The 25,615-nt window shown below is 28.9% G+C and overlaps 2 protein-coding genes across 3 annotated transcripts; both read right to left on the bottom strand.

Annotated features, from left to right (window-relative positions):
- Positions 1-211: 211 nt before the first annotated feature.
- On the bottom strand, positions 212-2,882 carry LOC106367094 (NADPH:quinone oxidoreductase). Of its 2 annotated transcripts, none has more exons than XM_013806794.3 (3): positions 2,630-2,882; positions 2,236-2,427; positions 212-640 (listed from the first exon to the last, which is right to left on the bottom strand). In XM_013806794.3, exons 1-3 carry the CDS (start codon positions 2,724-2,726, stop codon positions 336-338), a joined length of 594 nt encoding a protein of 197 aa, XP_013662248.1. In that variant the 5' UTR covers positions 2,727-2,882; the 3' UTR covers positions 212-335. The 2 variants fall into 2 exon arrangements, with proteins under 2 accessions (XP_013662248.1, XP_022546623.1); XM_022690902.2 differs by having other exon boundaries at positions 2,645-2,821.
- Positions 2,883-15,964: 13,082 nt separating this feature from the next.
- LOC106367093 (probable methyltransferase PMT18) lies at positions 15,965-18,579 on the bottom strand. Its single transcript, XM_013806793.3, has 5 exons — positions 17,807-18,579; positions 17,449-17,659; positions 17,058-17,358; positions 16,431-16,898; positions 15,965-16,312 (listed from the first exon to the last, which is right to left on the bottom strand). The coding sequence occupies exons 1-5, from the start codon at positions 18,524-18,526 to the stop codon at positions 16,096-16,098; spliced, it is 1,917 nt and encodes a 638-aa protein (XP_013662247.1). The 5' UTR covers positions 18,527-18,579; the 3' UTR covers positions 15,965-16,095.
- Between the last annotated feature and the right edge of the window lie 7,036 nt (positions 18,580-25,615).

Raw genomic sequence — 25,615 nt, 5'->3', positions numbered from 1 at the left:
ATTGATGAAATCTAATTTTGGTTAAATTAAGGTCCGGTCGGTTAAAATCTAATCTGACATCTATATCAATTTTTAGATGAATGAAATTAAAATCGTGATGTTAACTACATAACATTATTAAGTTGAGGGATGTTGTCATGCATAACATATATTTCGTGTAACTATACATTAGTTTAGTTGCATGGTTAACGATTTGATGGCTAATACGTCATGTAGTCTTTTTTTTGACATTACATTTATGAGAAATATTACATAGAATACGTCATGTAATCATCAATCATTTTTTTTATTACAAAAATTTGCATTATTAGCCTTACAAATGATTAAGAGTTCCCTCACTCACGACCCTGAAGTCGCATAGTGAATTCTTGCAATGAGATAAGGACTTTTTTCAACCTCTCCTTAGCCGATTCATCGACCAAGTTTCCTTCCACATCAAATTTCTCAGGCGGTTGGAATGCATTGAGACTAAATTCTGGTTTGTTGATAAAATGAAGATCAAGGAATACTCCAATTTGGCGAAGATGATATTGAGATACTCCTCCACCAAATATTCCACCGGTGCTAATGATGGCAGCAGGTTTGTCAGCCCAAACATTAGGTGGTCTTGAAGCCCAGTCAATCGCGTTCTTAAGCGGAGCTGTTATAGTAGTTGAATAAGATAGAAAAAGAAAAACGACAAGTCAATATATATATTTTTGAATCTATGTTTTATACATTTTAAACATCTGATATAAATGCTTAGCTAGGTATTGTTCGTTTTCTATAGATGCTTAAGAAAATGCAGTAAATATTATTCATCTGATATTTTTTTATTTGTTCTCAAGTTAACGTCTCAAGGAAAAGAGATAACCAAAACATATTTACATACTAACATTTTTTATTAAATCATATTTATAAGATTATGTTTTTATTCTTATTGAGCAACAACATATAAAATTGGAAATGATTTTTACCAAAACCGTATAATCCCGTTTTAGTTCTAAAACCATGAAACTTGCAAAATACCAAAACCGCAAATGTAGATTTCAAATGATTTGTATTAAAATAATAATTTTACTATTATTAAAATATGAATTTTAAGAGAACATTGAAAATCTACGATTATTGAATATATGTGCTTTAAAATCTAGGGTAGTTAGAAGCATTTTAAATAGTAATTTTAATAGATTTGTTACTAACTGAAGTCCTTTGTGGGGTTTCTTAGCAAAACATATTAAAATCTAAACATCATGGTTTTAGATAGGATTTTAGAGTGCTTTTAACTAAAATCACAATAATTTTCACAATGCGTCAAACATCATCTTAAAATTATTTAATTCAAATCACCTCAAATATTTTTAAATTCACATTGCAATATTTTATTTAATAATAATTTATATTTTAATTTATATATGTCATAAGTTTAGATATATATATATATATATATATATATTAGCATTTAATAATTTTTAATTAAAATTGTTGTGATTATTTTCAATATAAAACAAATTATGATTAAATTTTTTTTTTAATTTTATTGTATAAATAAGTTGATGATAGAACAAAATAGTCATTTAGAGACACATCTCTAGTATACTAATGAAATTATTTTACGTTCTCATAGACGAACAACTCACTTTGTCTCTAAATATATTTTCCAAACAAACAATACTTCAATGATGCATTTAAATGCTAGATTGGATGCAACATCCGGATCAGAAAATGGACGGAATGCCTTGTGAGGGAGAGTCTACAAAGCTAACAGTAACTGAACATGCATTGAATCGATGTAAATTAACATAAGAAGTGTCACAATTTCTCACAAATCGAATTCAAATGGCAACAACAGTAAATAGAGTGTTCAATGCGAGAATTAAAGCCAAATCAATGGTTACAATCAGCCTGTTCCTGATATTTGCATATGAAGACAAAGATGAACATGCTTCATGCTTGCAGTACACGGCGTATCTAGCTAAATCCAGTTTGATAAATACTTAACAAAACAAAATCCCTAGCCTTTCATAACCCAAATATTTCATGTAGCAAAAAAAATTGACATCTCACATATCTTGCCACATTCTACAATAAAGGCAAAGAAGCAATCATTTTGACTCAATCTTAAACATCAATTTTTTCCTCAGGAATTCAGTTGTTGCGATCTTATGCTCAACAGTCAACAAAACACACGTATTCCAGCTTGCCAGTGAAATCCCATTTTAAGACAGATTATATATATATGCCGTTTTGAAATACCTGAGACAGAGTAATTATACTCAGGGGAGGCGAACAGAATGCTATCGGCTTCAAGGATCTTCTGCCGGAAAGCTTCGACGACAGCAGGATAGGTACCATTTATTTCCAGGTCGGTATTCATGAACGGCAGTGGAGATATGTCGATATACTCAATCTGCATTCCCGGCACCGATTCTTTCGCCAAGTCGATCGCTGAATAACACCAAAAGTTAATAAACTTATATACTACAACTTAAACCTTTTTTGTAAACTTATTACTTCAAATCTAACATGTTGATTTTAACCAACATATATAAACAACCATTCAAATAACAAGACATACTCTTGAATTTATTTTTCATCTTTTAATTTGAGGAGAATAAGCCAGAAGTTCTGAGAAAGGAATTATATATACCGGCACGAAGAAGACCTTTGTGGTAAGAGCCTTTCCGGAGGGATCCAGAGAGAGCAGCGACTCTGATCGATTGCTTCATCACCGTTCCTGTCTCCATTTTCTCTGATTAGAGCTTCACAATTTGTTGACTGAAGAATAAGGATGAGAATAGATCAGGTGAATGAACAAATAAAAAGCTGCTTCCACTAATCTAGTGCTCGGCCCTACATTGATTAAGAAATCTTATCATAATGGGTACTACAGACAAACAAAAACAAAAATGGTTAGTCACCAATGACATCATATTTTCAAATCCAAAGCCGAAAGGGGACGTAAATGATTTACCGACGGCCAGCTCTGGTCTGACTCTAAACTATAAAAAAAATTGATCGTTAAGTCTGTGTCTGTCATTAAATAAGAAGAAAAGACTTGTCGAAAAGAAAAAGACATTCTACGGCACCACGATTCCCAGTAAGCCGTCGTGCATAACAAATCTATACTAATAAAATAGACATTTTGAAGCTTTATAGAACATTCACATCAGCAAAAAAAACTTCTCCCGAAAGATGACACGTGGCATAAAATATAGTTTTACATTTTAATATTATAAATTTTCGAAAATAATAAATAATATGAAAAGATACATCATAAAAAATAGATAAACTACATTAAACATATGTAAGACTACCATTTTTCACTTAAAAAAAAGACGACTTATTTCCATAATATAACATTACCGTTTTATAAAAAAAAAACATTATATATAAATTCAAAAATAATAAATATATGTAAACATACAATATAAAAAATAGAAATACTACATTAAACATAGGTAAGATTACCATTTTACATTTTTATTTTAAAAAAATAATATGTAAACATACAACATAAAAAATGGAAAAACTATATTAAACATATGTAAAATTACCATTTTTCACTAAAAAAAAGACGGCTTATCTCCATAATATAACATTACTATTTTGTAAAAAAAAAACATAATAAAAGGGATATTTTGAGGCTCCATAGAACATCCACATCAGCAAAAAAACCTTCTCCCGAAAGATGACACGTGGCATAAAATATAGTTTTACATTTTAATATTACTAATTTTGAAAAATTATAAATAATATGTAAATATACAACATAAAAAATAGAAAAACTACATTAAACATATGTAAAATTACCATTTTTCACTTAAAAAAAAAGATGGTTTATCTCCATAATGTAACATTACCGTTTTATAAAAAAAACAAAAAACATTATATATAATTTCAAAAATAATAAATATATGTAAACATACAACATAAAAATGGAAATATTACATTAAACATATATAAGATTACTATTTTACACTTTTATTTTAAAAAATAATATGTAAACATACAACATAAAAAAAAGAAAAAACTACATTAAACATATGTAAGATTACCATTTCTCACTAAAAAAAAGACGGCTTATCTACATAATGTAACATTACTATTTTGTAAAAAAAACATTATATATAATTTCGAAAATAATAAATAATATGTAAACATAAAACATAAAAAATAGAAATACTACATTAAACATATGTAAGATTACCATTTTACATTTAAAAATAACAATAATATGTAAACATACAATATAAAAAAAAATGGAAATCTTCATTAAACATATGTAAGATTATGATTTTTCACTAAAAAAAATGGCTTATCTCCATAATGTAACATTACCATTTTATAAAAAAAGAAAAAAAAACATAAATATAACTATTTGACTATTTGTCCAAGTTCTTCTATTAAACATTGCCGTTTTATATTAAAAATGAGAAAATACATTAAGATTTAAACATCTATCTTAAAATATAAAATATAGATATTAACTAAATATAAAGTATAAGAAATAGAAATACTCAATATATAGAAAAATAAATAGTAAGTAAATATTATAAATATATAAATATACGAATTATATATACAATAATATGTAAATGCATAATTTTTTTAAAATGGAAAGAGTACATTAAATATTAAACATCTATCTTAAAATTTAAAATATAGATATTAAGTAAATAGAAAGTATAAGAAAAGAAATACACAACTTAAAAACAATGGAAAAGGTATATTGAAATTTAAACATCTATCTTAAAATGTTAAATATAGATATTACGCAAATAGAAAGTATAAGAAAAGGAAATACAAAATTTAAAAAAATGGAAAAAGCACATTAGTATTTAAACGTATATTTTAAAATGTTAATCTATCTTAAAATATAAAATTAATAGTAAATAGAAAATATAAGAAATAGAAATACACAATATAAATAAAAAATAAATAATAAGTAAATATATAATATAGGTAAATACCCAATTTAAAAAATGGAAAATTACATTAAGATTTAAAAATATATCTTAAAATTTAAAATATAGATATTACGCAAATAGAAGGTATAACAAATGGAAATATAAAATTAAAAAAAAAATGGAAAACGTACATTAACATTTAAACATCTATCTTAAAATGTAAAATAGAGATATTAAGTAAATAAAAAGTACAAGAAATGGAAATACATATACAGGAAAATAAATAATAAGTAAATAATGTAAATATATAATATATGAATTATATATATAGTAATAAGTAAATACACAATTTTTTTTAAAAAATGGAAAAAGTTCATTAAGCATTAAACATCTATCTTAAAATGTAAAATATATAATATAAGTAAATACACAATTTAAAAAAATGAAAAAAGTAGATTAAGATTTAAATATCTATTTTAAAATATAAAATATAGATATTACGTAAATAAAAATATAAGAAATGGAAATTAACATTTTAAAAAATGGAAAAAGTACATTAAGATTTAAACATCTATCTTAAAATGTACATCTATCTTAAAATGGTAGTAAATTATATAAAAATGGAAATACCACATTAAACGAAAAAAATGTATAGTTTTACATCAAGAAAGTCCCTATAAAACTCATTATTCCATCAACATCAACCTCACACTATCAAGAAAAACTTTAAAGCACTCGAGCAAAAAAATGGTTCAACCATCAACTCTTACTGTCCCAAAAACCTTTAATGACCTTGAAGAAGATTTTTTATAACAAAGAACTTTTTGTTAGGTGGATTCATTGTTGAAAAACCTGCAACTTCCAAAAGCCAAATCATGGGAATTGAATTGCTTTTCTTAGACTCAAAAGTATTCTTACAGTTTAAATTAATCTAATTCATAATTTTATTGTTAATATTCATACTAACTCTTTCATGATCAAACTATTACAGGTAATAACCATTCAAGCGTTTATCCCGAAACATTTCTTTCCTCACCGAATCAGGTATTGGTTCATGTTAGTTTAGTATTATTTTTGGTTTATTAACCGGTTTAGGATGGTGCTATTGTAAATATAATTTAAGTTGGTTTAGCATATAAAAATAAATTTTAATTATGGAATGCATCTTAACATTTATATAAATATTTAACATAACCTAAATATAAATAATTTAACAACTTAAATTAGAAAAAAATAAAAATCCCAGGCAAGCCCGGGTTAATCCCTAGTAAAAATAAAAAAAAGACTAATCGAGGCTCCACGGAATGTCCACATCGTTTTAGAAACCCTCTTCGAAAAAAGCCACCTGGCATGACTACTATTATTATCTTATTACATTAAATCATATTATCATACTACACATTATTACCATATATACATTAAATCATACGAAAATCTAAGTAAATATACATTTAAATATGTATATATACAATATACAAATTACATATACAATAATAAGTAAATACACAATTAAAAATATATATAATATACCAAAATAATATTAATAAGTAAATACATAATAAAAAATATAAAAAATATATTAAGCATTAAAAATTTATCTTAACATGTAAATGCACAATTTAAAATAAAATAGAAAAAGTACATTAAACCTTAAAAATCTGTCTTAAAATGTAAAATATTGATATTAAGTAAACATATAATATACTAAAATAATATTAATAAGTAAATACAAAATATAAAAAATGAAAAAACTACATTAAGCACTAAACATCTATCTTAAAATGTAAATGAAAAAATAAAGAATGAAAATATTACATTAGATATCTATCTTACAATTTAAAAATTAAATACATGTAAATATACATTTAAATATGTCAATATATAATATACAAAAGGTAATAATAAGTAAGCACATACGAAAATATAAGTAAATATACCTTTGAATGCATAAATATATAATATACGAATTATATACACAATAATAAGTAAATACACAATTTAAAAAATATATAATATAAAAAATAATATGAATAAGTAAATACATAATATAAAAAATATAAAAAGTACATTAAGCATTAAACATTTATCTTAAAATGTAAATACAAAATTAAAAAATGTACATTAAGCTTTAAACATTTAACTTAAAATGTAAAATATAGATATTATGTAAATATATAATAGACAAAAATAATATTGATAAGCAAATACAAAATATAAGAAATGGAAAAGGTACGTTAAGCATTAAACATCTATCTTAAAATGTAAATGAAAAAATAAAAAAATAGAAATACTACATTAGACATATATCTTAAAATGTAAAAATTAATTTCATGTAAATATGCATTTAAATATATAAATATATAATATACAAAAATTAATAATAATAAAGTACACAATTTAAAAAATGAAAAAAACAGAAATAAAAAGTAATATACAATATATAAAATGTAAATACTACATTAGTCAAAATAAAGTTGGTATAAATTAATTTATCAATAATAGGAATCCAAAAGAATGTAAAAGAATTATCTTTTAATTGTAAACATTGAATTTGTTTTTTTTATATGAAATTGTTAAATTTATAAGAATTAATCATTTTATAATTAATTATCAATTTTTCATATTAAAAACTAAGTGTTTTTCAAAAGAAGCCATGTGGTATTAAAAATAGATAATAAATAAATATAAAATATAAAAAATAATAAGTTAATATATAATATCAGAAACAGAAATATTACATAAAACTTCTATCGTAATATTATCATTTGATATAAGGAAAATAAACATATATAAATATAAAATAAAAAAATAAAAAATAAATATATAATATCAGAATAATAAAAAATAAATAAATATACAATATAAGAAATATAAATATTACAATAAACATCTAGCGTAATATTAAAATTGGTAAATATACAATATTGAAAAAATAAATAAATAAATATATAATATAAGAAATAGAAAAGTTCTTTAAAAATCTATCTGCAAATGTATGATAAGATAAATAATAAATAAATATTACATTAAAAGACTATTATAATATTATCATTTGATATAAAAGAAAAAAATAGAATAAATAATATAACATTTGAAAATCAGTATAAAAGCAGAAAAAAACTAAATTACACATTGATCTGAAAAATGTATAGTAAAATCAATATTAAGTAAATATGAATGAAAAATTACATTAAACATTTAAAGTAGTATTAAAATAAGTAAGTTAATAATATAATAAAAAACCATTACTAAATAAATATATAATATAAGAAATATAAATATTTCATTAAAAATCTATCATGTTATTATAATTTGATATAAAGCAAAAAAAATTAGAATATGTATATATACAATATAAGAAAAAAAATTAAATAGAAAATATAAAAATGGAAAAGCTAAATTAAATATCTATCTGAAAATTGTGTATAAAAAACCAATATAAGAAATAGAAATATCACATTAAACATCTATCATAATATTAAAATAAATAAATATTCAATATAAGAAATAAAAAATCACATTAAACATCTATCTTAAAATTGTATACTAAAATAAATAATAAATAAATATACAGTATAAAAATAGAAATATTACATTAAACATTTACCATTATACGACCATTAGATATAAAAGTAGTAAATTTAGATTAAGTAAATATAAAATATAAGAAACAATAAATAATAAAGCCCTTTATAAAAAATAAATAAATAATAAGTAAATATACAATATAAAAAATAAAAAAACTACATCGAACATCTATCTGAAAAATGTATATTTTTACATTTTTATTATTTCCAAATATTTTTATAAGTAAATTTATGATATAAAATTAAATAATAAGTAAATATACAATATAAGTAATAGAAATATTACATTAAACATTTATCGTAATATTATCATTTAATAAAAAAGCAAAAAAATTAGAATAAGTAAATATAAAATATAAGAAAAATAAAAAATAAGTAAATATACAATATAAGAAATAGAAAAACTAAATTAAACATATATCTAAAATTTTTATACTAAAATAAAAAATAAGTAAATATACAATATAAGAAATAAAAAAACTAAATTAAACATATATCTAAAATTTCTATACTAAAATAAATAATCAGTAAATATACAATAAAAAAAATATTACATTAAACATCTATCGAAATATTAGAATAAGTAAATATACAATATAAGAAAAAATAAATAATAACTAAATATACAGTAGAAGAAATAGAAATATTACGTTAAAATATTATCTCAATATTTTTATTTAATAAATAATAAAAATATTATAATAAATAAATATAAAATATAATAATAAAAAACTAAACAATAATTAAATGTACAATATAAGAAATAAGAATATTACATTAAATATCTAGTGTAATATTAGTATAAGTAAATATAAAATATAGAAGAAATAAATAATAAAAAAATATAATATTAGAAATAGAAAAGGTATATTAACTATCTATCTGAAAAATGTTAAATAAAATAAATAATATGTAAATAATATAAAAAATATATTTTAGTATTACCATTTGCTATAAAACAATAAGAATAATTGGATAATTAACATTTGAAAATTAATATAGTTCCGCGTGTAACGCTTATTAATCCCTAGTCTTTATTAAATAATGGAGTTTTAAGAGGGCATGCACCTTGAATAATTAAAAATAATGGAAAAAGTTGGACTAATCCCAATATTTTAAACCTGACCCATACTAAACCATATTACTTTGTACATCCCGGAGTCACTTAATCGTGGGTGAATAAATTAATAAATTTTAGTATACAATTATATACTAACAATTTAAAACATTAAAACAATGCAGCTCTCCTATTAAGCATTAAACATAAGATTTGAATTCGAACAAAAAACAAATTAATCAACTACTGTTATAAGAGTCAAAACAAATACCTCTAAATTCCTTGATTTTTGCAAACCTGATCAAACAAATAATTGTTTGATCTTTGCCAGCAAACAGTTCAAGTTGCTCGGCATATGTTCCCCAGAGACAGCATGCTAGATTATTTCCTCTGACGAAATCAAAACATGTTCTTTAGTAAACGAAGCAAGCAAAATAAAGTGTATAAGCTAATGAAAACAAAGTGTTGTGAAAATAAACTCTGCATCAACTAAGCGAAACTGAACCCTCTTTCTGTCTTCGCCAGACACTTGAACAGTCTGGACATCACCAAGTTCATGAATTCTTCCTATAACATCTGTAAGAAAAAAAAAAGAAACATATGTAACGACTTATATCAACTAACATAAACGATTTTAAACAATATGAATATAACAGAAAGTGAGATTACCTATGAGGAAAGCTTGCTTTTTTGTTCCATTTTCAATTTCTTCATAATTAGCAAGAGATAGGAAAATTCTATCATCAGCTAAATCTGATCTTGATAGCACAGCGTCTTCCGCTATAACCATCTTGTATTTGTAGTTGGTAGTTCGATATTGACCACCAGCCGGAGTGACGGTAACATGTTCAATAACCCTCCATGAATCTATAGGTAAGACACGTTGAATCCTTTGCATGAGAGATCGTTTGCTAGTAGCATGGATCTTGTTACCCTAAGAAAAACACATTCATATTAGATAGATTTTAGACATTAGTAATAAGGTGAAAAAAATAAACGTGTATAAAAAAACTTACCCATTGATCTGCTAAGACCATCTCGAAAGTATCACCTGCAAAAGGTGTGTTTTGCTTCCATGAATGTAAACATTTCACTTGAATTCTCCAGTTGTCTTTGAATGGCCTGAGTTTTGTGAGAGGAACAAATGTCGTCATTTTAGACATATTGAGGTTTTGTGTTTTCTTTGAAATGATTTGGAGAATATATGATTAGATATATATAGTTGTGATGGCAAATGGGATCCTGTTAGGTTAATTCGTAATAATTATATGGTAAATCAAGGTAGTTATAATTTAAACGCAGAATCAATGGCAAAATCTTTGTAAAATTATTTAATGTACATTAATTATTTTTTATCTAATAGGGAAAAGAGAATATTAGATTTTTAGAGATATGCATTACTTGGTAGGCAAGTTGTTTGAAAGATAATTAATGTGATTGCGTGTTATTTGATCTCTTTTTAAATACTGACTAACGCTAAATTAGAAAACAAATATTCTTTGTTGATTTGTTTTTGAATAATCGTAAACTAGGTGACCGGTCCGCACCCTGTGCGGGCATAAGAACATGATTGGTCTGCACCCTGTGTTCTCTCCCGGCCCGTACCTCACGAGAGGGAACACAGTAACGTCAGTATGAAGAAGCAGATATTGTGTGTATGTATAATTGCAACGTCACAAAAAATTTTGTGTGTTTACGAAGATACTTTCATTCAAAAAATAGAATAAATAGTGTATAGTTTTAGAAGTAACAGATTTTATATTATCATTAATTAGAATTGTATTGTATATGTTTCGTAATTCTTTATTTTAGGTGAATAATATTATTTTTCCATAAATAATAAACAAACATTTATGTAGACATATTAAAAGAAAATATAATAAAAATCAAAATATTATCCATAAATAATATAAATTATGAAGTACATTTCTCGATAAAGAAAGCAAATTCAATTAGAAACATGCAAAAAATTAAATAAATTTTGTAAGCAATTTGACGGGTTAACTTTATTTGATAAATTTATAAATTTCTAAATTTTATTGAACATGAAATAATATTAAATTGACATACCGTCATCGATCTCCTAACTCATCACAACCCATCTGGCAAATACAAAAAATAAATAATTGTAATAGTTTATATATTTTAAAATTTGTATTTGAAAAAAGTAGATTAAAATTACGTACCGTGACTACGGAATATTCTGAAAAATTTGTTTGTAGACAACATTCAATGTTTTTGTCTTCGGCTTCCCTTCTTTACCAGTTATTAGGATTTTTAATCCAGATCTCGACTTAACTCTTGAAAGTGCAACTTTGCCTTGCATTTTGTAAGCATTTTATAAATTATTTTAAAATTATGATAAATTTATTCTTTAAACAACGATAAATAATTTAAAAAATAAGCATAAACATTTTTGGATTTTGTAATATTTAAAATAGTTATTATATAATTATATTCGAACACAGTTCATCAAGTAGAGGATAAAACTATTATAATTATCTTATATAAAATTTTGTTCATTTTATTTTATAGGTTATAAATATTAAAAGTAATAAATAAAACATTATTAGTCTTTCAATAATTTCGAGAATAGTTTCCATAAATTGTTATTTGTAATATTCGTTAGATTATATGGCAAGTGGTGTTAAACGTCAATAAGTTAAACAATTCTTCCATATTTGGAAAACATATATATAACAATGACAAATTAAATGGTAGAGTATGTAAACACCTGTTTTCTACCAGCGTGAGTTAGAACACCGCTGTATTTAAGAATCATAAGGGCCTCTACAGGTCTTCATTCTTCGCCTTCATCATCCCACTTCAGCGGCTTCAGTTGAACCTTCATGTATATCCCTGAGAAATTTCCTCCCTGCGCCATTCCAAAAGGTTCTCTGCTGTGAGAAAATGACCTCATGAATTAAATAAAAAATGCATAATGCTAGATTACTTATAAGATAGTATATTCAACAAAAAAATGATATAAGATAGTATTACTAAATGATACTATGTAATATTTTCCCGGACAATATTCAACAAAGAGAGAGAAAGTACTAAAGAACCTCTTCAAGAACTGCTTTAACTTGGCGAAGCTTCTCAGCATGTTCAATCAAGATTTTATGGATCACTATTACTCTCATGACCTGGTCTACATATAAAAAAAAGAAGACCATATTGTCGTTACCAGTATTCAACACATGGAAAAGATAGACCAGACATGCTTTTTGGAGACAAAACACAAAGAGTTGAGTTCAGGGTTCTAAAGATGAGGAGCTTTTGCGTCTAAACACATTTTTCTTAGCACACAAGCAACATTGTCGTAATACCTTAATAGTATGAGAGGAGAGGTTTGTGAATAATACTTTAAAGAATGGAAAGAGAATGTTTGTATTTTAAGACCTTGGGTGTCTCCTATATATATACAGTCGATTTATTCTCATATTAATGATTTTAATATTTTGCACAATAAATAATAAAATCGTTTAAAGAAACATATTAAATGTGTATTGTCAAAAAATGATTTGCATATGATATGATTTTAACTTGCGCAAGTAATCCATATTAGAAAGGTAAATTATTAAAAACAAACAACCTAATTAGAAACATTAAAATATTTTGTAAGCAATATAATAAATATGATATCAACATGCGCAAGTTTACCGTTTGAATAATAAGGAAAGTTTTTAATATTTGTCTTAAATCTAAATCTTGCCCAAGGGTAAACTAAATCGATAAAATTTAATGATTTCAACTTGCGCAAGTAATCCATATTGTGAATAAGTGATTTGCATATTTAATGATTTCAACTTGCGCAAGTAATCTATATTAGAAAGATAAGTTATTAAAAACAAATTTTGTCAATAAGTTATTTGCATATTTAATGATTTCAACTTAATCGATATTATATGTGTATTGTCAAAAAATGATTTGCATATGATATGATTTTAACTTGCGCAAGTAATCCATATTAGAAAGGTAAGTTATTAAAAACAAACAACCTAATTAGAAACATTAAAATATTTTGTAAGCAATATAATAAATATGATATCAACATGCGAAAGTTTACCGTTTAAATAATAAGGAAAGTTTTTAATATTTTTCTTAATTCTAAATCTTGCCCAAGGGTAAACTAAATCGATAAAATTTAATGATTTCAACTTGCGCAAGTAATCCATATTGTGAATAAGTGATTTGCATATTTAATGATTTCAACTTGCGCAAGTAATCTATATTTGAAAGGTAAGTTATTAAAAACAAATTTTGTCAATAAGTTATTTGCATATTTAATGATTTCAACTTAATCGATATTAAATGTGTATTGTCAAAAAATGATTTGCATATGATATGATTTTAACTTGCGCAAGTAATTCATATTAGAAAGGTAAGTTATTAAAAACAAACAATCTAATTAGAAACATTAAAACATTTTGTAAGCAATATAATAAATATGATATCAACATGCGCAAGTTTACCGTTTGAATAATAAGGAAAGTTTTTAATATTTGTCTTAATTCTAAATCTTGCCCAATGGTAAACTAAATCGATAAAATTTAATGATTTCAACTTGTGCAAGTAATCCATATTGTGAATAAGTGATTTGCATATTTAATGATTTCAACTTGCGCAAGTAATCTATATTATAAAGGTAAGTTATTAAAAACAAATTTTGTCAATAAGTTATTTGCATATTTAATGATTTCAACTTGCGCAAGTAATCCATATTAGAAAGGTAAGTTAATAAAAACAAACAACCTAATTAGTAGGGGTGGACACTTTACCCGATATCCGAAGTGGCACCCGAACCCGATCCGAAAAACCCGAACTGAAATCCAAACCGAAGTAGCAAAATACCCGAACGGGTATTGAATAAGGAGAGATTGGATACCCGAACCCGAACGGATAATACCCGAACTCGAATGGATATCCAAAGATAACCGAACATATGTATAATTAACCTTATATTTTTAGTTTACATCTCTCATTTTATATAAAATATTTATATTGATACTACACATACTTTAAGTTCATATAATATACATACAATTACGAAAAAAATGATTTGCTACTCACTTAAAATGCATGTCAAGTTTTTTATTTAAATAATTAACAAAAAGTTACTCCGAAATTTTTAAAAAATAACTAAATTAATGCCTTTTTAGTTCTAAAATGTTATGTCCAAATCTATTAACTATTCAATCTATTAAAAATAAAAAATTAGTTAACTGAAAGTTATATTTTTAAATATAAGAAACTTGAGAAATGAAAATTTTAATTTTTTTTTTAAATCTAAATATCCGAACCAGATCCGAAATAACCGAATCCAAACTAAAAATACCCGAGCCCATCCCGAAGTACAGAAATACCGAACGGGTTCTACACCTCTATACCGAAATACCCGAAAATCTGAAATACCCGACCCGAACCCGAACGGGTACCCAAGGCTAAACTAAATCGATAATTATTATCCCCTAGCTATATATGGGCTTAACGAAATTGACAATAGTTTTGGGCTTGTCTACATAAGTGATTGATTAAAATAAATGAAAAAAGAAAAATTCAAAAAAGCCAGCCAATAGAATTATAATTTTTTTCCTGAGAAGCTCTATATGAGTGCCACCTTAGCAGAAATCACTAAAGTGACTTCTCTTTTAATGTATGGGGGGATTTAGGAGTCATTTTTGGTATATTTTGTAATGTGGAAAGAAGGGAGTTTAATTAGTTACGATTTTCTATGTGAAAAATCTTAGCTAATACGACATTTAAGGAGCATCTTTTATGTATATACAAAATATACCAAATTGAAATAGGTATGTCTCTGTTGCGATTATCAAATTGCATCATACTTCGGGAACCAAAATCTATACATTGGGTTATTGATTTTTTGTGTTCGGTATAAAATTGAATCATACTTTGGGAACCAAAATTTAAATATATCAATCTGGTACGTTTTGATATGAAAGACATTATATATATGTTCAATCGATTTGTTTGCTCAGGGTAAGCAGATTTTTAAGCATTGGGTTATTGATTTTTTGTGTTCGGTTTGTAAAACACTTAATTTAACATTGATTTGGGCCATAAAAAATTTGTAAGCCCATAACTATAGTATTACGGGAAGTCAAAAATATTTCAGGAGTAAAAAAAATAAGTCAAACGACAGAGTTTAAGTATAGTGGCATAGGAATGTAATTTTTGTACAACTTTAAGGAGTAAGTATTATTTGTACTTCTGCCTTAATAGTTTAGATATTGAAAACAGAGAGTGTCATGTAAGGAACAAAAAAAAACAGAGAACAACACAATAAAAAGAGTTTAGCGTGGGTAGAGTTAAAGGTCAAGCCAAAGAGAAAGTTCAACACTTTCTCGTTTTCAAAATATAAGCTATATAAATTCTATGAAATGTTCTTCTCTTTTGTATTTTCCCAATAATCATAGAAAATTGTTTTAACCAATTTCTTTTTGGTGGGTCGACAATAAATTTTCTTCCAACAAACAAACCAAGGATGAGAAACAGAGGATGTAGAAGATTAAAGTACATAGTTCAAGAAGATGAATCAAGCTCAAGCGGAAGGACCGGTCCAGTAGGATTTAACAGCGAGAAGGATCTTTTCAGGGATAAAGGGACCTTTCTCGTGATCCATAATACGACTCGTCCACTTCATTCCATTGGTTATACTTTGTATCTTCGTTAACATTTCCACAGTGTCCCTAAACACAACTGTTCCTTCTGGTCTTAGAATTCTATCCATCTCAAGTAGTATCAACGTCACATCACACCTTTCATCATCAACAACAACAACAAGAACATTAACATTCACGTCTAATTTAATGCTTAATATTGTATATTTACTTAGAGAAATATAAACATAATTAAAGTCTAGTAATAGGTGTTTACCTATTCTCGTACATGCTGAACAATCCACCAGCGTGAATAAGATCATACGTTCTTGGATACGTAGAGAATGCTTCACACCAATCTTGATACGTTCCTATAAATCCTCTCTCGTAGATTGCACCTAACGTTTGCTTCTCCGCATCCACAGGAACCACATTCATAACCCAAGATGGATATTTCACAATTGCTGCAGCAAATCCACCAAGGTATGCATTCATGTCCATAATGTTCCTGAATCTTCCACGTGAAAGCTCTGGCAATATCTGTTTGTAATATGCTATTCTCTCCTTCCACACCTCATTGTCTTCTTTAAATTTCTCAGCATTGATCTCGGGTATAGTTCCCTGGATAATCCTAGGCGGGACCGCAAAAGCTCGGTCCGGCCAATCCTCTAAAGCACCTCCTGCAAACTCATCTGGACTGTTTGCTTCTGGCAATGGCATTACACAAGATTCCAGTTCTTTGTACCTGTCAAAGATACATCAAGATTTATGTTTTAAGTGTCCCACACTTGCAGTGAAGGACATTTGCCTCTCTACTCGTTCCTTTTGAGTTGAACTGCTTACTAATATTTGACGAAACATAGAGTATGTCTTTGAATATTGAGAGGGTTGATAGATTGTGTACCAAGCGAAATCAGGTTGAACTGCTTTGGTGCATATTGGAGGAGATTTATGAGCTCGTTTGAGTTTCTTACACGCAATGTGATTAATTGGCTTTTGCCAAATTGAAAAATCACCCTTCTCTGTAACCTTCTTCCAACAAAGACTCCTTGCTGCATTTTCTATTGAATCTTGCTCTTGTTTCAAATCCTCTTGCGTTCTTTCCCAGCCTTTCCAGTGTTTCTTCCAGTTAATCGGTGGACCGGAGAGAATCCAATAACCCCCCGGTCTTAAAACTCGGTCCACTTCAGTCAAGTACAAACCATCTACACACAGGTCACTTTTTTTTTTTGGTTAAAGTTTCCCACAAACAATCAAGAAACATGAGAAACAAAATTAAATGAAAATTTTATTACCGTTCTGAAACCAGGGAATCAAACAACGAGAACAGTGAGCAAGATCAAAAGCTCTGGCCGGATAAGGAAGCCTTATTGATCCCATAATCCCTATAATAGCAGGAACTCCACGTTCCAACGCAAACTGGACCTGAGCTTCATGAGTGTCTCTTGGAGCAAAAGACATAGCCACAATATCCCTCTTCAACAAGTAGGCACCGAAACTTGCAACCTATACAAACCAACAACATCGAATCAATCAAAAAAAGAAGTTAACCATCAATGTATCGAAGATGCCTTAAATGGCAAGAACACCCTGTTAACAAGATCCCTTTATTAAAAACGATGCTCTACAAAGATGGTAGAAGTTGAAACTTACACCACATCCTGTGTCAATAGCTGTTCTAATGGCTCCGTCAGTGAGAGGGATGAGTCTAGAAATGTCATCAATGTAAGCATCAGCTCCACGTGGAAAGCCAGTGCCACCACCAGGGAATCTAAATCGTTCTCCTTCGACTTGGATCCAATTTTGTATTGCTTTCTCGATACTTAGCTCCTTGTGTGGGATGTTGTCGTACCAAGCATAGTCTCTGCTCTGAGGCCATTTGAACGGAATCTTGTAGTTTGGCGGAGGAGGAATTAGACAATAAAGCAGCTCATCTTTTGAAGGACAGTGTCTCTCTCTGTATTTCATCATGTTCCTATCGAATCTTCTTCCTCTCTCTCGGTCTTCGCATGGAGTGTACTCGCTGAGAGACATGTCACATGGCTCGAAATACTTTATGGTTTGGTTCTTTTGTTTGAGCTCGAGTTTGTGATGGCTTTCGAAATCTAACTCAACTGGTTCTGAAGATGAAGAGGAGGACAAGGAAGATGAAGAAGAGAGACTCGCATCCTCATCTTCAGAAGAAGTAGAAAGTTTTGACTGAGTCTCACATGCCTTTCTTGAGAACACCTCAGAGGAAGAAGAAGGGAGTGTGTTGGTTTGCCAAGCTCCAAGAACGTAAGACAATATGCAGAATCCACTTACACAGAGAATCCAAATGAGTCTTTTTCTCTTTGCTTCTGCGTGGTGATGACTATTGTTCTCTTTCGCCATTTCTTGAGTCTTGTTTCTGTAGAGATGAGCAAAAGACTTGCAACTTTTATCTGATTTTAGTAAATCTAAAAGCTAAATTCAGTAAAATGTTAAAAAAAAATGTACGTAAAGGTTAGTGGAGCTCGAAACACGAGGATAAGGGATCCACCATCAGGGAAAAAATAATGATAAAGAAAAATATTTGCTAATTATTTATTATAAAACCTATAATTGGCCTCTATTCTTTAGCAAAAAGGCAAGAAGCACACTTATTAGATGTGGTCTAAAGAGAGGGAAAAAATATTAAAATTTGAGATAAAGTTGGAGCCTGACTAGCCTCATTTTTCGTTCTGCCATGTACATACACACAGTCAGTGGCAAGAGGGAGCTGGGGGGTCAACTGACCCATGAAATTTTAGAATTTAGTTTTATTATAGTAAGTATTTTAAGTTAACCCCAAATGCAATATTATATTGACCCTTATTATCAAATCTTAATTCAAGTGCGATCCAGTAAGTAGATATTATATGTGGAAGCATTAGTAATTTTCTAAAAATGTAACTTTTTGAACATATATTCCATTTTCTAGTAAAATAAAATTATGGTCTCTATAAATAAATTTTATATTTCCATCACGGCCGACACTGCTTCTAGTTAAAAAAAGTATTAATGTAAATACATTCAGAGAGATGTGAAATCTTTACAGGTAAAAATTCAAAATACGAAAAATTACAAAACATATTCACGTGGCACCCATAACTTTGGACTGGAAGAAACAACTATTAGGCTTCTGTCGTATTTCATTGTCTGATTGGTACTACATGAAAAGGATAATAAATGGGGGCATAGTATTCTAGACCAGTCAAGCATACTGTCAGAATTTTCTTGCCCCACATCACCAATGCTAGATTCGTCGATTGTGCGCAAGAATTCTTCGCACGTGACATACATCTTATACTTATATACACACATAAACACGTTAACACATCGAGACTCGGTTTGTGGGGAAATCATTCAATTCCGACTTCAATAATGCTTAATCCCGGTCCATACATATTTTTATTACATGTACTAACATATATTTACTCTGATTTACTAAAGGTTCTTAGAAAAACGTATTTCAGAAAAATAAAGTTTTATGTAGAGATTGTAAACTTTAAAAAATTAATTAAATTATTGCATTGCTACTGGTTGAAAGTTATTAAAAATTGATAATTACAAAATAATGCATATATAATAATGATTTAATATGTTGTTATTAAATGTGAAAACAATAAAAACTCTTTAAGAAAATTCTTTAAGAAAACGAAAGTAACTACCTAAAATCAATAATTAAATTGAATATCATATCCCGACTCGTAAAACACAGTTAATTTTATTTCTTGGTTGTTTGTCAAGACCATCCTCGACGTATCATGATCATGTAAATTAATTAAAGAAACTATTTATTTTAAAAGATACATATATATATATATATGTATATATATATATATATATATATATATATATATATATATATATATATATATATATATATATTACTAAATTAATGTCATTTTTAAAAAGAAAAATAAAACTTTTTTGATCAAACCGTACTTCATTTATTCTAAAATTCAAATTTCATTTAAAAAGAACATACAAGGTAGAAACACACAACTAACCAAAGGTTTTGCCATATTACAGGCACAACAAAACAAAAGATCAATAAATTATCTAAAGACAAGATAAAATATTTTATAACGAATAAGATCCAAAGAACATCAAAAAACCAACTCTCTAAAATGAGGCGAGTGAGTTCTTGCCAGTCTGATTTACAGATAAGTTTGGAGATGCCTGATAGAATGGCTGTAACCAGAGGTGAAGCCACTTTACACACTATGAGTGCAAGTGCACCGCACCAATAATAATATATATATTTTCAGTCTTTTTTGTCTCACAAATCACTAAAATTTTGGTAAATCACATGATAAAAATTTAGGGTGTCCACAATGATCTAGGTTCGAGTATTCTTTATGTCTTTTTTTCCTTTATGATTCATTGTGCATCCAGTAGATAAAATTACTAGATTCGTCTCTAGCTGCAACTTGTGCGTCCAAAAAAGCCAGACACTATGCAATACTAACAAAAAAAAACATAGTAAAACCAGGAGGAAAAATCATGAGGCGGTACAAAAATCTTAATTAGTCTAAAAATACTTAAAATCAATGTCTTCTTAAATTCGTTGAGATCTCTATAGATTTTTCTAAAACAAGGAACAAAGAAAGAACTCTTAGTTTTATTAATCAAATCATAAACTGCATACAACTCTAGGCATAATATTTGTTTATACGAAAACCAGCTAAACTTAAAACTATTAAAAATACTCAAAATAATTCTAACTAATTAAGATAATATCAAAATAAAATATTTAAATAATTAAAGTATTTAGAATATATCTACATATCCATCTTTATCATTTTTTCTTGGTTAAAGAAGATTCGCCTTTGAATCTTGTTTTTTTCAGATATTCTTTCTCCATTATTTTTTTGAGCGGTGATTCCACTCTTGATGCATTGCTGAAATATTCAACTTAATGAACTTTTCTAAATCCACCGTGTAGTCACAAATCTCTTTGATTATTAATGTCTTCATCAATGAGTAACCACATGATTCCCAATCTTCTAGTGCACGTGTAGTGCAACTACTTTCCTCACCTTTCGACCTCAATATTCACTTTTGATGAGACTTATGAAATTTTTCACGTATGCTTTTATGGTCTTGAATGCATCTTTGCTGAAAACAAAATCGACCGGCGCAAAAATCTCTATAGATGTATCAAAAATAAAGAAAATGCTCAAATTTATTAATCAAATCATAAACTACATACAACTTTAGGTATTAGATTTATTTATATGAAAACCAAATAAATTTAAAATTATAAAAAATAGTTAAAATAATTCTAACTAATTAACATAATATCTAAATAATTAAAATATTTGGAATATATCCAAATATCTATCTGCATAAAAAATCTTGCAATACCAGTGATATCAAGCGTAACTAAAACTTCATTCTCATTGTAACTTTACTACTTGTCAAACAACACAAAAAGTGAACAATGAAACTTTTTGCTGGGTTTATCAGATGAAAGTTTGGATTAAAAAGTTGCAGAGCTAATGAGTATTCTTTATCTGAGAGGAGAAACGATTGTAATAGCTTTAGAGTTTATTGTTTCGGTTAACCGTTCGGTTCGTCAAACCGAACCGACCCGAGCCGATAACCGATAACATTTAAGATTTCTGCCGATCGGTTTTGTCTTGATAACCAAAGTGAACCGAAATTACCAAACTTCGGTTCGGTTCGGTTCGGAAATTTCGGTTCGGTTTTAAATCCCAACCCTAGATAGAATCAAAAGCAGAGAATAAAGCTTCACAAACCCAACCAAAAAACATCTCACTTCTAATAACACGCACAACTAACTAATAACCATAAATCTGAGAACCATGAGGCAAGTAGTTTGTGGTGCCAAAATTGAATGTGCTAAAGCTAGAAGGAGTTGGATAACACCCATAACCAAACCTTCATACTGTTGAACCAATTATTATAAGCCTAATATGGGTTGGATAATAATTGAATGTGTGAATAGAAAAAAATTATAAGCTCAATGGCCGAATAAAATTATGATTTTATGTGAAGAAATATGGATATTTTGGACTCACTTTACAAGCTAAATGAGCTGAGAAAATTGATTCATTTGTTGGTTTTGGACCCATGATGAAAAATGCTTAAGACTTAATTAAGAGAAAAACTTGGCAACCAAGCTAAGCTAACTTGGTTACCAAATTTAACTTGCTTGGTGACCAAACTAAATTCTCTTATAAATACTACATGATCTCTGCATAATCTATATATACAATTATCTTTCTTTCTTCTTACTTTCCCTCACTAGAAAAGAAAAAAAAATTACTCTTTACACTACAAGAAAACAGCGGTATTCTGACGGACATTCCGACGGAAAATGAAATCCTCGAATATCCCGAGGAATTTCCTTTGTGTTTCCTCGGAATTTCCTCGGAATATACCGATGGAATTCCGAGGAAATATCAATCCGTCGGTATATTTTTATGGAATACCGAGAAAAAATGTATTTCTCGGAAAAAACCGATGAATTCCGAGGATATATTATAGCCGTTAGAGAGCCGTTGGAGAGCCGTTGGGGGATTTTAAAAATTCTGAGGAAATTCCGACGAACTAGCCGTTGGCGTCGGAATTCCGTCGGAATTCCGTCGGAATTCCGTCGGTCTGTCGGCAGGATTTCAACTATAAATACAAGCACCCTTGTTCCTCTTTACACACGAATTTGATTCATAAAAAACATGTCTTCTTCAAATTATTTTCGTTCTTGGATCGATCGACCTCATTTGGATCCGAACACGAGATTGCTTACGGAAGAATACCAACGAGGTATAACCGAATTCATGGGGTTAGTTCACCGACAACCGGAAGCAAAAACAGGTATGTTAAGATGTCCTTGCTCTAATTGTAAAAATAGAAAGGTTATTAAAGAGTGGGATGTTTGGACTCATCTATATTTGAGTGGGTTTAAACGAAGTTACAAAATTTGGTATCATCATGGGGAAACTGATTATGAACATGGTAGTACTAGCGAACCTCAGCCAGCGGTTAGATTAGAAGAACCAATTAAAACGGATGTAGATTATGGTGTAGGTACTGAGCAGATGGTAAATGATCATTTTAGAGGGGAAGATTTACCCAATGCAGAAGCTAGGAGATTTTATGATATGTTGGATGCTGGAAAGCAACCATTGTACGAAGGTTGCAGAGATCGTCATTCAGCTTTATCATCTGCTACAAGATTGATGGGCATTAAAACAGATTATAATTTGGCTGAAGACTGTGTGGATGCGATTGCTGATTTTGTAAAAGGTATTCTACCCAAGGATAATGTAGCTCCTGGTTCATACTACGAGGTTCAGAAACTCGTAGCTGGTCTTGGTTTATAGTAGCAGGTAATAGATGTATGCAGCGACAACTGCATGATTTATTGGAGGGCGGATGAACAGCGGATTACATGCAAATTTTGTGGGAAGCCTCGTTATAAAGATACGAGTGGAAGAGTTCCAGTGCCATATAAAATGATGTGGTATTTGCCTTTGACGGAAAGGTTGTAGAGGTTGTATCTGTCTGAACGCACATCGCAACCAATGAGATGGCATGCGGAGCACTCAACAGATGGTGAGATCAGACATCCTTCAGATGCAAAAGCGTGGAAGCATTTCCAATCAAAGTATCCCGACTTTGCGTATGAGAGAAGAAATGTCTACCTTGGATTATGTACTGATGGTTTCAGCCCGTTTGGCAAGAGTGGAAGACAGTATTCTCTATGGCCAGTCAATCTTACACCATACAACCTACCCCCAAACTTGTGCTTGCGACGAGAGTTTTTGTTTCTCTCGATTCTCGTTCCCGGACCAGAGCATCCTAAGAGATCACTTGATGTCTTTCTTCAGCCACTAATATATGAGTTGCAACAACTATGGGCTCAAGGTGCTGAAACATACGATGTTTCGTGTAAAGAAAACTTTCAAATGCGGGCAATACTAATGTGGACAATAAGTGATTTTCCAGCATATGGTATGTTATCTGGATGGACAACGCATGGAAGGCTATCATGTCCATATTGTCAAGATAACACTGATGCTTTCCAACTAAAACACGGAAGGAAAACATGTTGGTTTGACTGTCACAGGAGATTCCTTCCACCTGATCATCCATATCGTAGAAGTAGGAATTTGTTTACGAAGAACAAGAGGGTGTTTGACAGTCCACCTCCGGAAATTTGTGGGAAAGATTTGAAGACACAACTTAGAGATTTTGGTGCAGAAAGGACGCCAGACGTCGGTGGACATGAGCGTTTTCCGGTAGATGGTGTTGGAGACCTGCATAACTGGCACAAAAAAGTATTTTCTGGGATCTGCCATACTGGGAGGATCATCTACTAAGGCATAATTTAGATGTCATGCATATTAAGAAGAACTTTTTTGACAATCTCATGAACACGATCCTTAATGTTCAAGGTAAAACAAAGGATAATTTGAAGTCAAGACTGGATTTAGTCGATATATGTGCTCGTTCAGAACTTCATGTTGATGAGAATGGTAGGGCTCCTTTTCCCATATACCGACTTGATGCAGTGGGAAAAGATGCGTTCTTTGATTGGATTTCAAACGATGTGGAATTTTCAGACGGTTACGCATCTAATTTGCGTAACTGTATCGACAGAAAGGAAGGAAAGTTTACTGGCTTGAAAAGCCACGATTGCCATGTTATGATGCAGCGCCTCCTTCCGTTTGCTTTCAAGGAACTATTACCACGAAATGTTTATAAAGCAATTGCAGGGATAAGTGGTTTCTTCCGCGATTTATGCACGAGATCAGTGACTCTTGAAGGTATTGAAAGTTTGAAGACTAACATAGCCGTGATTCAGTGCAACCTTGAGAAGATATTTTCTCCCTCAATTTTTGATGTTATGGAGCATTTTGTTATTCACCTGGCAAGAGAATTGGAACTTGGTGGTCCTGTGCAGTATAGATGGATGTATCTGTATGAGCGGTATATGTTCCATTTGAAGAAGATGGTGAAAAATTTAAGTAGGGTGGAAGGTTCTATAGTCGCACAGATGATCAATGAAAAAACTTCAAACTTTGCCGAGTACTACTTTCCAGCAGAAGTTCAGACTAAAAACAGAAGACCTGCTCGGCATGATGATAGAGGCGAACAGGAAACATATCATGTAACAGTTCCAGACATTTTCACAGACGTTAGACGACTTAGCGGAAAACCAAAGGACCGTCGACTTACTGAGCAGAAGCGTAGTCATTTGCAAACATATTTGCTCACCAACTGCGAAGATGTTCTTCAATATGAGAGGTAAATAAATTAGCAAGTTGAAATTTAAATCTTAATTAATTACATTATTGTCATCATATGTACAGGATTTTTATGGCAGAAAAGCGGTTCGAATATATATACGCCACAGATGACGAACTAGAAGAAATGAAGCAGAGAGAATTTGTTGGATGGATGTTTACTTATGTGAGTGCTTTAAAC

The sequence above is a fragment of the Brassica napus genome, chromosome A9 (assembly GCF_020379485.1).
Source record: "Brassica napus cultivar Da-Ae chromosome A9, Da-Ae, whole genome shotgun sequence".
Classification (NCBI taxonomy): Eukaryota; Viridiplantae; Streptophyta; class Magnoliopsida; order Brassicales; family Brassicaceae; genus Brassica; species Brassica napus.
This window is presented reverse-complemented; position numbering and strand designations above follow the sequence as displayed.

Excerpts from the sequence above, each read along its gene's own strand:
- LOC106367094 (XM_013806794.3), bottom strand. The coding sequence starts at position 2,726 with ATGGAGACAGGAACGGTGATGAAGCAATCGATCAGAGTCGCTGCTCTC. Across the intron at positions 2,428-2,629 it reads CAAAGGTCTTCTTCGTGCCG|CGATCGACTTGGCGAAAGAA; the intron begins GTATATATAATT and ends GGTGTTATTCAG. Across the intron at positions 641-2,235 it reads GTATAATTACTCTGTCTCAG|CTCCGCTTAAGAACGCGATT; the intron begins GTATTTCAAAAC and ends CTACTATAACAG.
- LOC106367093 (XM_013806793.3), bottom strand. The coding sequence starts at position 18,526 with ATGGCGAAAGAGAACAATAGTCATCACCACGCAGAAGCAAAGAGAAAA. Across the intron at positions 17,359-17,448 it reads GATTCCCTGGTTTCAGAACG|ATGGTTTGTACTTGACTGAA; the intron begins GTAATAAAATTT and ends ACCTGTGTGTAG. Across the intron at positions 16,313-16,430 it reads TTCAGCATGTACGAGAATAG|GTGTGATGTGACGTTGATAC; the intron begins GTAAACACCTAT and ends TGATGATGAAAG.